Source organism: Entelurus aequoreus, linkage group LG03 (assembly GCF_033978785.1).
Source record: "Entelurus aequoreus isolate RoL-2023_Sb linkage group LG03, RoL_Eaeq_v1.1, whole genome shotgun sequence".
In the NCBI taxonomy this organism is placed as follows: Eukaryota; Metazoa; Chordata; class Actinopteri; order Syngnathiformes; family Syngnathidae; genus Entelurus; species Entelurus aequoreus.
Genome location: NC_084733.1, coordinates 50,932,673 through 50,947,627, shown reverse-complemented (window position 1 = coordinate 50,947,627; position 14,955 = coordinate 50,932,673). Strand labels below are relative to the sequence as shown.

At 41.5% G+C, this 14,955-nt stretch overlaps 1 protein-coding gene across 5 annotated transcripts in view; it reads left to right on the top strand.

The window, feature by feature from the left end:
- Nucleotides 1-6,632, top strand: part of tmem63c (transmembrane protein 63C) — a 94,520-nt gene extending 87,888 nt beyond the window's left edge. For all 5 annotated transcript variants that reach the window (XM_062042118.1, XM_062042114.1, XM_062042113.1 and 2 more), the window contains exons 16-23: nt 204-290; nt 368-433; nt 501-663; nt 752-857; nt 2,267-2,434; nt 2,565-2,677; nt 2,774-2,848; nt 4,797-6,632. In XM_062042118.1, coding sequence (XP_061898102.1) covers nt 204-290; nt 368-433; nt 501-663; nt 752-857; nt 2,267-2,434; nt 2,565-2,677; nt 2,774-2,848; nt 4,797-5,036 — 1,018 coding nt within the window. In that variant the 3' untranslated portion in view covers nt 5,037-6,632. The remainder of the gene's footprint in view (nt 1-203; nt 291-367; nt 434-500; nt 664-751; nt 858-2,266; nt 2,435-2,564; nt 2,678-2,773; nt 2,849-4,796) is intronic.
- The last annotated feature ends 8,323 nt before the right edge of the window (nt 6,633-14,955 follow it).

Below are 14,955 nucleotides of genomic sequence, written 5' to 3'. Positions count from 1 at the left end.
ATCTAGAGCACCTCCAAAATCGAATCACTTGTTCCTTATCCCATTTCTGACACTTCCTGAGAGTTACAGCAAAATGCACTCACCACTCTTGGAGTTATTTTGCTAACTAAGGCAGTAATAAATTGTTGTACAGGTATTCCGAATAGAAGTGTCTGTGTAAGCCGTACACACTGATGCCCCTGTCATGCATCTAATTTGTTCAGATCCGGTGAGAACCAGGTCACAATGCACAAGTGCTTTTTTCTTCTGGTGTTTATGGTCCTTATCCTGCCCTCACTTGGTCTGTCCAGGTACACTCACAGAAGCAGCACATGTACCTATTTAGTGTGTATTGATGTAAACCACCTCAACCTGCTTTTCTTTACAGTCTTGACGTGTTCTTCACTTGGCTTTTTGATGTCAACTTTCTGGATGAAAAGGATGTCAAATTCCAGTAAGAAAAACAATGTCCATCTCTTTCCTGAAAACAGAAAGGTGATATATTGTCTCTGTCTGTGCAGGTGTGTGTTTCTCCCTGACAACGGCGCGTTCTTTGTGAATTACGTGATCACGTCCGGGCTGATTGGCACCGCCATGGAGCTACTTCGTATCCCGGCGCTGACGGTGTATGGCCTTCGCCTTTGCTTTGCCAAGTCCCAGGCTGAGCGCATTCATGTCAAGCGGGTTAGCAGATGGCCTCACGCTCGGTCAAGGGTTTTTGGATTTGCCAGATTGTTGTTAAGTTTTATTGTGCTTGTGTATCCGCACACAGAGCCAGACATATGAGTTCCAGTTTGGCCTGGAGTACGCTTGGACCATGTGTATCTTTGCTGTCAGCGTGACCTATAGCATCACATGCCCCATTATTACACCCTTTGGTGAGAAACACTCAGCGACTTACTTAAACCCCTGCTCTGTGTGTTTGTGTGTGTAACCTCATGCTCCTATTACGCCTGCCAGTCCGAAGTGTGAATTTGATGTTGTTGTTGTTGTTCCAAACACTTAGAACAGCTGTTTTTTTGTTGCCAGACCACCAATATATGCTCCTGTCTTGGCCCGTGGCTCCACAAGCCCCACCAAATTCACTTCTCCAATCAAAACTTCTGTTTTGGCAAACAAAAAGAGGCTAATACAGTGTCTGATGGGGTCTTGGTTTTTTTATATAAAAATATTTGAATGATAAAACATGTCCACAAAATGCAATCTCATAGATTTATATTTTCATTCAAATTACATTCACCCATATATTTTATGGCATATGCACAGTCAGAAGCCGTATTGTGTGTCAAGTGGAATTTAATTTCCATCAATCAGTTTTCGTTTCCGCTTGTTCTCATTTGGGTCACAAGTAAGCCGGAGCCTATCCCAGGTGATTTGGGGCGAGATTGGGAATCCAATTACAGGGTACATGTAGACAAACAACCATTCACACCTACTGACCATCTAACAAAATGTGCATGTTTTTAGTTGTGGAATTCTACTAGATCTGTCATAGTTTTAACACATTAATGCATGTGATTAATCAGAAAATAAATTGCACATTAATCATGCATAAAATAAACGCAGGTTTATTACGGTCAGTGATCACGTCAATGCCTGACCAGTGAAAAGATGAGTGAGGAGACACAGTGGCCAATTTCACTTCACAATACATCCCAACGGGACTTTAGATAAAATTTTACTATGTTTCGAACAAATAAATGACTTGCATTCAAATAAAATATTTTTTTTATTTTTGTGTGACATTCTGTCAGTACAATTGCATTGCTGTCAAATTATTTGGGTCATTTTACGAGATTAATTGATTAATAAAAAGTGTCATTATTCTGATTATTAGGAAAACAATTATCTTTTGACATCACTGAATTCTACTGAACACGGTCAGACACTTATATCTCTGCTCTCTGAAATTGTTTTCCATGTGTAAGATCGTATTATTTGTGAAGTAAAGTGAAGTGAATTACATTTATATAGGGCTTTTTCTCAAGTGACTCAAAACGCTTCACATTGTGAAACCCAATATCTAAGTTACATTTAAACCAGTGTGGGTGGCACTGGGAGCAGGTGGGTAAAGGGTCTTGCCCAAGGACACAACGGCAGTGACTAGGATGGCAGAAGCAGGGATCGAACCTGCAACCCTCAAGTTGCTGGCACGGCTGCTCTACCAACCGAGCTATACCGCCCCATTCTATAGGGAATGAAAAGACTTATACAAAATGCCTTGTGGTCTTAGAGCTGCCTTTGATGCTGATCAAAATATATTTGTGTGTTATTGCCCCTTTTTCAGGTTTGCTCTACGTAATCCTCAAGCACATGGTGGACCGTTACAACATCTACTATGCATATGTTCCCACCAAGCTCAATCAGCGCATCCACAGAGCCGCCATCCATCAGGTCATCTTGGCTCCCATCCTCTGTATCTTCTGGCTGCTCTTCTTCTCCGTTCTCAGATTAGGTACTTATTCACTTCCATCCACACTTATGACCTGCCATTGTATCATGGCAATGGACGTTCTCATTCATCCAGGTCATTGTATCAGGCATTATTCGATGGTGACACGAAGAGTTGTGTGCTGCTTTCACAGGTTCAGTACATCCCATTACTCTGTTTACTTTGGTGTCCCTGCTTTCCTCTGTTGCCATTTCGCTTTTCCGCCTGTGCCTTAAGAAGCAACCGGACAAGTCAACAAGCTACCAGGTAGGCCAAATTCAACTTTAGATGCACTTCTAAATAATGAATGAAGTTTTTAGTGCCACTCGCCTTTACTTTATGTAACATGTGTGTTTGTTTCAGATGTCCACTCAGCCAACAGAGCGAACATTCACTGATGCAGACAGGAGTACAGTTACTTCAACCACAGCTTCAAGTGTACAGTAACATATTTTTGTTATATGCTGGTTTTGAATGCACTTGGTAATGTTCTTTAATTGGCTACATCAGACACAAATTGACTTTTGTTTGGGTGTTTCATTTGAAATTGTCCTGAAGGGTAATGTATTGACATGCTGCTTTGAAACTCTTGACATTCGAGATTAAACAGCAACAAATGCTGTCTTCATGAGCTATAAAATAGCTGTCAATCAAATTTACCCACTCTGTCTCTAAAACATGATGCCCCGATATTATTAAATTACAGCGTGATGTAATGTAAGGTGATTTCAGACAGAGACATTTTTTTAAGGTAATATTTCACATCATACAACAAAAATATAACAAGAATTTCTGACAAAACAAAGAATAAGCACCTTGCATTGATATAATTTTACTAAAATGTAAACGAGCGTCACAGCATGTTTTATTATAAACTTACTATAATCACTGAAACTACTCTAAATGTGTCAGGCACAGCAGTACATACAGTACATTTGAGTATTATATACCCGTAATTAGGCCTTAAAATTAATCGTACTCTGATCAAATTTGTAGTGTGAAATAGTTTGGTATGCTTTAGCCAGAAATTACTAAAAAAAAAAAAATAAGTGGCCAGACAATAATAACTTGAGCCTATGAGATATTAACTTGACATGTATATTTTGTAATTTGTTTTCACATTTTGACAACAATTTCTAAACCCTTTATATATGCATATATTTATTGTTCTCAATTTATAGTCGATTAGAAAGATCTAGGTGATGCTAGAAGTTCCTTGTGAATGGTACAAACCGTTGGGCTCTATTATAATTGGCAGGTAAATGAAAGGTATATAAAACAAAAAAATACTTTATTAATATCTCCCAACGCAACATCTTTACAGTCTTTTAGCGGTTTTATTTGTTCAATCCAGCCATTGAACAATTAAGCAAATCCCTTTAAAAGGGTGGTTATAAAGTTAAAACATTAACACACTAAACCACAGTGCCTCAAAGCCTTGAGGCACTCCATAATATATTTTGTGTGATGGTGCAGCAGGAGAAGAAGACGGCAGTGAGACAGTGACGTCGTTAACTGTCAGCGTATTTATTAACAGCTTGGTATGTGCTTTAGATGTGTGCGTAATCCAAATATATGAAGTGTGACTATGTGTGGTAATTATATGTGAGCGGTTACCAGCGGATGTTGAAGGTGCGTGTTGAGATCGAGGCAGAAGTCCAAAGAGGGCAAAGCGGGCTCGGAAGTCAAAAGACAGGCGGAAGGTCAAGGACTCGAGCGAGGCGTCGTGGTCAGTAAGCAGGCGTGAGGTCGAAGTCCAGAGAGGCAAGAGGAAGTCCAGAGGGGATCCAGGGAGACGAGACACACCTTGACGACGAGGAAGGGCGACGGGAAGCTGGAGAACGACACAACACGAGACACAATGAATACGACGGGGAGGGAACACAGAGAGAGGAGAAGCACATGCGAGAAGGCTGGAGACGTATTGGCTTATTGTACGGATACGAGAAGCTGGCACTGGATCTCAAGACACGCTGGCTTATGAAGGCAGGTCGCTCATCATAGGCAGGTGTGTTCATTGCAGAATCAACGCAGCCGCGCGGAGGCGCAACCGAAGCCAAGGGGGAATGCCCGTGGTGCGCACAGCAAAATGAGAGGCAGCAGGTGTATGACCCTTAAGATTTTGAACTTATTCATAATACTAATATTACGTAATGCAGCATGTGAAACTCCCAGAGTGATCCTTTTTACATGTCATAATAATTGTTATGTACAGTATTCATATTACTGACTGCTTTATCAAAAGCAGTATTGAAATTCAAACAGAGTAAGTTTTTAGAGTCTTAAATAAAGCCTCTGTTATGTGAAAGTACTCAAATCTGTGTCAACCCAATGACCCGATTGACTGTGAGACACAGCTACTGTATATATGTTGATCTTCTTTCAGATGTTTGTGGCATCCGTCCTGCTGGAGCCAGAGCTCGCGCTGACCCCCATGCCCTCTCCGGCCCACCACAGCTATGGCGCCATGGCCAGCTCCCAGAGTTCAAGCCACGGCCCTGTAGAAGAAGAAGAAGATGAGGCGGGAGAGGAAGACCACATTCAGACCAATGAGACTCAGCTCCAAGACCCCACTGACACTAACGACTCCAGCCCACTCATGGACAGCCCAGCGGGCCACCAGTAGCATCCATGTCCCCAGAAAGCTGATTTCCATGTATACGTCACCTGAGGTTGTGCCGCTTTTCTCCATTGGACTTAAGACTCCTATTTAGCTGCCTCAGGTCAAGAGTGGAAACCCCACCTATTCAAATGGAGATGGATGTGACGAGAATACAAGACCAGGATCCATGTCATCACATTCAGAATATGTTTTACACAAACGCCAGTCACTGTACATCCATGGAAATGATCAACAAACGAAATCATGGACTCCATCTTCCGCTGTGGCTTTTATCTTCAAAATGAATAATGGGAAACTATAATAAATAGAGATGCTCGGAGGTGAAAAGATCCCACCAGAGTAGGCGGTGTGAGCAGGCTTGCCCCGCCAGACTGACATAGCTGTCCGGGTGATATCTGGTTGGTGGTGGCCAGAGCTCGGTGAGGCTGAGGGGGAGGGCAGCGAGTTGCGAAGCCATCTGCAGTGAGAGAGCTGACAGACGGAGGGTGAAATGTAACGCAGATATGTACTGTAAGATGTGGACACTCTCCTTAGGCACATGCAGCGCCTCTCTACCTGAAGCCTGTCTGACTTATTTCATCATTTATTTTTGGCAAACGTACAGTATGTGTGCTGTTGGTGACATTATGTTTTGAGTTGCAGTTCTTCACCATTTGAATGTGTATTTGAACTATATTTTATCATTTGAGCTAAAAAAGCACATTTTCAACTTGCGTGTACCGTATTTTTCGGACTATAAGTCGCAGTTTTTTTCATAGTTTGGCCTGGGGTGCGACTTATACTCAGGAGCGACTTATGTGTGAAATTATTAACACATTACCGTAAAATATCAAATAATATTATTTAGCTCATTTACGTAAGAGACTAGACGTATAAGATTTCATCGGATTTAGCGATTAGGAGTGACAGATTGTTTGGTAAACGTATAGCATGTTCTATATGTTATGGTTATTTGAATGACTCTTACCATAATATGTTACGTTAACATACCAGGCACGTTCTCAGTTGGTTATTTATGCGTCATATAATGTACACTTATTCAGCCTGTTGTTCACTATTCTTTATTTATTTTAAGTTGCTTTTCAAATGTCTATTCTTGGTGTTGGGTTTCCATCCATCCATCTTCTTCCGCTTATCCGAGGTTAATACAGCAGCCTAAGCAGGGAAACCCAGACTTCCCTCTCCCCAGCCACTTCGTCCAGCTCTTCCCGGCGGATCACGGGACGTTCCCAGGCTAGCCGGTAGACATAGTCTTCCCATCGTGTCCTGGGTCTTCCCCGTGGCCTCCTACCGGTCGGACGTGCCCTAAACACCTCCCTAGGGAGGCATTCGGGTGGCATCCTGACCAGATGCCCGAACCACCTCATCTGGCTCCTCTCGATGTGGAGGAGCAGCGGCTTTACTTTGAGCTCCCCCCGGATGGCAGAGCTTCTCACCCTATCTCTAAGGGAGAGCCCCGCCACCCGGCGGAGGAAACTCATTTCGGCCGCTTGTACCCGTGATCTTGTCCTTTCGGTCATAACCCAAAGCTCATGACCATAGGTGAGGATGGGAACGTAGATCGACCGGTAAATTGAGAGCTTTGCCTTACGGCTCAGCTCCTTCTTCACCACAACGGATCGATACAGTGTCCGCATTACTGAAGACGCCGCACCGATCCGCCTGTCGATCTCACGATCCACTCTTCCCTCACTCGTGAACAAGACTCCGAGGTACTTGAACTCCTCCACTTGGGGCAGGGTCTCCTCCGTAACCCGGAGATGGCACTCCACCCTTTTCCGGGCGAGAACCATGGATTCGGACTTGGAGGTGCTGATTCTCATCCCAGTCGCTTCACACTCAGCTGCGAACCGATCCAGTGAGAGCTGAAGATCCTGGCCAGATGAAGCCATCAGGACCACATCATCTGCAAAAAGCAGAGACCTAATCCTGCAGCCACCAAACCAGATCCCCTCAACGCCTTGACTGCGCCTAGAAATTCTGTCCATAAAAGTTATGAACAGAATCTGTGACAAAGGGCAGCCTTGGCGGAGTCCAACCCTCACTGGAAACGTTTCCGACTTACTGCCGGCAATGCGGACCAAACTCTGGCACTGATCATACAGGGAGCGGACCGCCACAATCAGACAGTGTTGGGTTTTATCAAATAAATTTCCCCCAAAAATGTGACTTATACTCCAGTGCGACTTATACATGTTTTTTTCCTTTTTTATTATGCATTTTCGGCAGGTTTGACTTATACTCCGGTGCGATTTATACTCCGAATAATACGGTACATATTCTGGTGTTTATGTGAAATGAAGTAGACACACCCCTGTGTCACTACTGAATCCATTATGATGTGCAGACAACAGGTCCCTTTTGTGTGTGTTAGCACTTTTTTACACAACTTGCCTGCTTCTTTAATGTTGACAAACGTGTTATTTACTGTGTCCCAAATCAAATCCTTTGGAGGTTGCACAACTGCCCTACAAATGTGGCCATCTTTCCATGCCTTTTGCAAAATACTACAACCCTTTACTGCCCCCAGTAACCCAAGTTTATATTCACGCCAATGCTCAGTCCATAAAAAATCTCACAATGGGGAGTATACTCCTCACACCTCTTCACCCCAAGTGGCATGAAAATGTGGTATACTTTAGAGTAGTCAGTGTATGCATAGCAGTATAAATGCTGCCAGCTTTTGAGACAATAATGGTTTTGTTTAGAGTTACTTTAAGAGGACATGAATTCTGTGCAACACTTGGCCTGATCTACGTTTGTACTAAAGCTTTGCATGCTCTAAAACGTGTGCAAACTTGATAGCGCACACACAAAACTGATCCTCCAAGCTTGTGCGGAGTGGATTGTGTCTCTTAAGTGAGCAGAATAAGGACCGCAACCCATTTAGCATCTGTCTTCATGAATATCCAGACTAAATGCTGATTATCAAAATGCCCACAATACTGGGAGTAGCAGATGCAAATATATTATACAGCATGCTCAATGTGATTTATCAACACTATTCACTATTTTGCGAGCACTATTTTGCATTTTATTTAGCAAAAACTGTGTGCTAACTGACAATTACGCACACGCCTGTAAGAAAGGCAGTGCGTGTACTGCAAAGAAAGACGATGGACAGAGAATCCTCAATTCTACGTGTGTGTCAACATATTTGAACTGTCAGAAATAAGAATATTAGACATATTGTCTATTCAGCAACATTCTTTTATCATTTTATAGCTGCATGCTAGATGACTCAAGGGACGGATTTAAAACATTTAATTGTCTTAGTGTCTGTTGGCATTTTATTTTGAATGCCATTCGCTTTTTTCACGTACATTTTTCCTATATGGAAAAAGATTCTTTGAAGTATTCATTTTTTTTGCATCGTGCGTAGTAAGTGCAGCATGAAAGCACCTTCAGCGATTAAAAAAAAAAGTGGGTTTCAATATAGATGCACTGCAGGACTGCTTCTAAAATGCCCATAAAGCGGCACGTCTCCTGCTTGTTTGAAAACACAGTAAAAAAAAGGTAGAAGCTTGATAACATGAATGTGCAGTAAATGATCGAATGTCTCCGAGGTTAAAGCTGCGTAGACACGCAAAAACTTCATTTAAATAAGGCGGTTTGCACGAGTTACTGTATGAATAGCACATGTAATGTTCGTAGAACGCACGCAACACGCCTACAAGCACGTTAATTAGCGCGTCCTACTAGATCAGGCCCACTGACTACTCTCAAATATATCTAAGTCCCTTCGAAAAGATATATGATGATTAAAAAAAGTTTACAGAAATATGTAACACTAAGTATAGGCCATGGCAGCACAATTGTAATCAAATGCCACCTTAAAACTTTAAACTCCTTTTTATGCTAATGAAAATACAGCTTCAACCCCTTTAGTCATAATTTTTTGCACTGAAGAAACTTCTCTATGACTTTAGCTCCAGGCTTTTTCTGTTTGTTTGTGATTGTCATTACTCCCACAATTGGTGTAAATGTACATTGCAAATAAGTACTCCTGCGGCCTTGAGGCACCACAGCTGACAAATAGATATTTTTTGGCAGCCTTGTCGGGGGCTCTCCCGGCCCAACAATATCAGAGTCGAGTATAAACAGAGCGCTTAACAACAGGCGCCATCTTTGCTACCAAGGAAGTGTGCGGCTGTGCCCGGGTGCATGCAATTGCTGTCATTTTGACGTTAAGTTTTTCTGACAAAATAAACCAAAATAATATGTCTATATATAGTTCTAAACATACTCCAGTTCATAAACTTACAATAAAACATGCTTTAATTTTGTGAAAGTATAATTTTGCAGCCGTATTTGACACACTCTGCTGCTACATTCCAGGCACTCTAACACACTCAACTATGCAATAATAGTAAATAAGAATACACAGAATGACCAAAAAAATTACATATGACCCTCATTTTTCCAAAATCTTCATTAGCTTTGGACCAACAATCACAGAGAAATGATTACTTGTGTGTGAAGTATGTCAACTGTATATATCACTCCATCCATCCATCCATTTTCTACCGCTTATTCCCTTCGGGGTCGCAGGGGCGCTGCAGCCTATCTCAGCTACAATCGGGCGGAAGGCGGGGTACACCCTGGATAAGTCGCCACATATCACTCGTTATGTATTATTATAACTGATCTTTCTTTTTTGTAACATAGTAAGTCAATAAGTGTACCTTTGTAGTTATTTCCCCATATTTCTGCACAATAACATATATGGTAACACTTGCGAGCAGTCGAGAATATGGAGTCATTTTTGGCCCAGAACATATTTTGCTTTATTCATTATTGACGAAATTCTTGCCACTTTTATGTTGTATATTTTTTTATGAGATTTCCAGTTCAATTTACCATCTAATATTGCACCCAAAATGTGGTTTCTTTTACTCTTTAAATGTCTTTTTGTATTTGTGTTAGACTTTCTCTTCTGCTATTACCGACATGCATTTTTTTAGTTTTACTGAGATTCAAAGATAGTTTGTTTTTGTCAAACCATCTCTTAAATGTATTAATTTCTTCTCTTATTATTTGTATTAGCTTCTGTGTGTTCTCTCTCTCACAAAACGCAGTCGTTGCGTCGTGTGTTTACCTGGCACAAGACGCTGTAACTGGTGGCTCTCCAGTGTTGTTGGCAAACCTTCACTTCCCATACTTTGTCTTCTTTCCGGGTTGTGGGGAAATCGATGTAAAAGCTTTACACAATTCAAAACAGCCCCCTGCTGCATAACGGGGCATTTATGCACGTCAAAATACTAACGAGGAAGTGCCACAAACGCAGAGCATCAGCTCAAAGTTGGTAGTAGACATGGCGTCCTGTAGTCATGTGAGTGCCTTTTGACCAATCAGTGAGGAGATCGCCAAAAACCGAGTTGGCCATACTCTCTTTATACACGACTCTGAACAATATTTGCTACAACCACCAAGATCTGCACCCGCTGCGGCTACGGTTTAGAAACGCTCCTCTAAAGCATGCAGCCCCTGAATTAGAACACAGTAATTGTTTGTCAAAGGCTTAATGAAACTCACTTGCCAACTTTTCACCTTCTTAATTTGTTTTGCTTTTTTGGCCTTTTTTACCAGGTCACTATTTGTATAAACAGCATCGCAGTGTGGAGGCCAAAGTCAAACTGCCATATTCTGGCTTCAGAGGTCGTATTGTTTCACTAGCAGAGGCATAAGCGCCGATCCCGTGGGTGCTTCGGGGCCCGAGCACCCACGGACAGTGCCGAGCACTCACGTGGGATTGATGGCAAATTCTTTCTCGCCACCAAGCAAAAACCGCGCATGTAGTAGCGTCAGATTTACCGCCCGTCCGAGCGCCCACTGGCAGAAATGTAGATCGGCGCCTATGAGCAGAGGTAGTTGCGACCCGTGTGAAAGCGTACTTTGCAATGACAGGACTGGAGTGTAACACTCATGACACTTCTCTTGCTCCTGTTAAGTTGTGTATGATAGTGTTTAACGAACGTATACAGTAGATTCCCCCTATTTGCGGGTGTTATGTTCCGAGACCACCTGCCAATACCAAAGGCGAGTAAAAAGGTCTACTTTTAACACTCTAATAAAGTCTGGATTATGCTGATGTTTACACCTGCTCTGTCCTCCGAATCCTTCTGCTAGCTTGACAATGACATTCTCCTCTCATTTCATTTGCAATAAAAGTCACTGTTGTAATTACATTAGATTTAGCTCCAAAACCCTCTCCATCTCTCTTCAACTGCCATTGTTTGCTTAAATGTACACGCTAAATGCATCAAAGCCCAATCCAGGTTTAGGCCATCGATATACGTCAAACACTTTAATCAAACACATTTAACATGTATAAGTACTCACTAGTAATGAAAGATGCTCGATACAACAAATGGAATTGGAGTCACATTGTAGCTTTTAGTTTGGTTGTCAGGCTCGCACTACAATCATGCTTCCAGCTGTTGTTGGCTAGTTAAAGCTAGTTTAGCGGTTAGTTTAGTAGTAAGTTTAGTGTTTAGTTTAGCGGTGAGACACTGCTCTATAGGCCGCTGGGTCCTCTCCAAGCCACATTTGCATAGTGTATTTCACACTTCTTCCCAGCTGTAATTCCAGTGACAATTTATAGTAATTTATTACCTCAAGGTACAAACTTGACTTTAGGGGTTTTTTAGTCGCACAACATGCTGTCATCTTGCACTGACGTGACGTTGTTGCATCATACACGAACAACCGTGGCAATTGTATTAAGACCACTAGGGACAAATATATACTTTTGTGTTTATATTTCATTGACTAAATATGCGCTAAAATGCGTTGGACTTTTGTTCAGATTTAGCTACTTTTGTGACAGCTGACACAACTTTCTTCTCATTGTTGATTGTGGTAGCGTCACAGTGCATTAAACAGTGTTGAAGCAGAGTGTGCATTGACTTCAACAGGGGAGCATAGAGTGGGTTGTTCCACTCCAGCCAAAATTGTCAGTCATTTGGATAAATGCTGGGCTTTGTCCCGCCCATCGGACGCTCAGCTTCTCCGGAAGTGGATAGAAAGTGGGCATGGCCTCGGCTGGCCCGGATGCTGAGCTTCCGAATGATGATTGATGTGTCTGACGCTGAATCCCTTTTTGATTGACAGATAAAGGAGTGAATTAGCGATCTGCCAGAGCATTTTTCAAGTTTCATTACGATGTTCCGAGTTGATATAGAGAATTTTACAATCCTCCAAGTGACATTTTCTTGGTCAAATCTAGCATGTTCACAGCTTCTATCTGTTATTGGGGACTGTAAGACGAGAATAGCAGAAAATGAGCTTCCCCTACTTGAAAGACCAGCAGCTGCCACTTATGTACAATATGTTGTACATTTTATGCTTTATATCACATATTTACAAATGATTACTGACTTAGGATGAGCAAGAAGTGTAAGAAGTGCCGACCGATTGGCCATTGATCGGTATCGACCGATTTTAAAGTACAAGATCGCCATTGCCAATTAATGCCTATCTCAAGTGCCGATCCCCTGTGGCTCACGGTGTGTTCTTTTTAGTCCCCTGGCTGACATGCGGCTAGCAGCTAAATATGCAGCCAAAAAAACTGCAATTCCTTGTATCTTATAAATAAATGATAAATGGGTTATACTTGTATAGCGCTTTTCTACCTTCAAGGTACTCAAAGCGCTTTGACAGTATTTCCACATTTACCCATTCACACACACATTCACACACTGATGGCGGGAGCTGCCATGCAAGGCGCTAACCAGCAGCCATCAGAGGCAAAGGGTGAAGTGTCTTGCCCAAGGACACAACGGACGTGACTAGGAAGGTAGAAGGTGGGAATTGAACCCCAGTAACCAGCAACACTCCGATTGCTGGCACAGCCACTCTACCAACTTCGCCACGCCGTCCCTATCTTAGTATCATTATCAAGTACCATCATCACTGGAGGACAAGGCTAAACATGTTACACAGGTAGAGCAAGCAAGGAGCAGACATGTTTATAACTAAACTGACCGCTGAGATAGCTTTAAACAACACAAGAAATAAGTGCTTAGTGAAGTTTGATAAGTGTAGATGGAAGCGCGTTGCAGCATAAAATAAGCAGCTATTAACAGGAAATTAACAAGTAGATTAATAAGAGTCTAGATCAGGGGTCGGCAACCCAAAATGTTGAAGGAGACATTTTGGACCAAAAATACAAAAACAAATCTGTCTGGAGCCGCAAAAAATTAAAAGCCATATTACATACAGATAGTGTGTCATGAGATATAAATTGAATTAAGAGGACTTAAAGGAAACTAAATGACCTCAAATATACCTACAAATGAGGCATAATGATGCAATATGTACATATAGCTAGCCTAAATAGCATTTTAGCATCGATTAGCTTGCAGTCATGCAGTGACCAAATACGCCCGATTAGCACTCCACACAAGTCAAAAACATCAACAAAACTCACCTTTGTGCATTCATGCACAACGTTAAAAGTTTGGTGGACAAAATGAGACAGAAAAAGAAGTGGCATAAAACATGTCCTAGAAAGTCGGAGAAAGTTATACATGTAAGCAAACTACAGTGAGTTCAAGGACCGCCAAAATTAGTAGGACAAAACGGCGCTCGCCAAATACTCGAATCAGTGAAGCATGTTTAATACAAACAGTGTGCTTTATAACAATTAGGGAGGTTTGTGTCATGTTTGCCCTCCTACAGAAACCATATCAACACAAAAAATATGTTTTTTTCCCCTCATCTTTTTCCATTTTTCATACATTTTTTAAAAGCTCCAGAGAGCCACTAGGGCGGCGCTAAAGAGCCGCATGTGGCTCTAGAGCCGTGGGTTGCCGACCCCCGGTCTAGATAGAGTCTAATATAGCAACAACTGTTGGTGTGTCCGAATTGTCATTATCAGTACACGTAAGAGAAGGGGGGTGACTTTGTTTTGTTCAAACAATTGTAGGTAATGAAAGAGACTAAAGAACTAATTTAAATATTGTGTTGATTGATTGATTGATTGATTTAAACTTTTATTAGTAGATTGCACAGTACAGTACATATTCCGTACAATTGACCACTAAATGGTATCACCCGAATAAGTTTTTCAACTTGTTTAAGTGGGTCGGGGTCCATGTTAATCAATTCATGGTAATGAATGGTTGATGTTGTTAAACTGTCTCACCATGAATAAATTGAAAAATTGACAGTTAATACATCGATATTGGTATGAGTCAATTTCACTCATGGACGATAAATAATGAAATCGGCAGCAAAAGACCTTGATCGTAACATCCCTAGTTGTATGCAAAACATGGCCTATTTTCAGAACATTTTCAGAACACATCTAAATAAATACTAAATCTACAGTTACTGCTTTAACATGCCAATCCTGTGGGATTTCCGTGGCTTTAGAGAAGGAGTGTCCAAAATGTGGCCTTTTTTGTACTTTTTTTATTTTAAAGAATGCATCTTAAGATTCCTTACATTTTTTTTGTATGTGGTGACAAAAGTTTGGACAGGCCTGCTTTAGAGTAAGACACTTCATGAAAAGCTAAAAAAAAAAAAAAGCCAGAACGTGTTAGATGGGTACATTGTGGTTGTCTACAAACATGCATATTTTTTTATTTATTGAAGTATGTTTTTGTTGTGGAATACCAAAAACTGCGATGATAATGTTTCCTCAAGCATTAGTGTTTGTAATATGTTTCACATTTCCAAGCCTCTAGTGCAGTGATTCTCAAACTGTGGTACGCGTACCATTAGTGGTCTGCAGGCTCCATCTAGTGGTACGCCAAACAATCGGCTAAAACTATTAAATATGATTGTTAAATAAAACCTCTGATTTGCTTTTATAAATATTTAGGCCTACTAATCTACTACATCATTTTTGGTGGTACTTGTGGAGTCAAGTGTTTTCTACTCGGTTAAAAAGTTTGAGAACCACTGCTCTACCGCA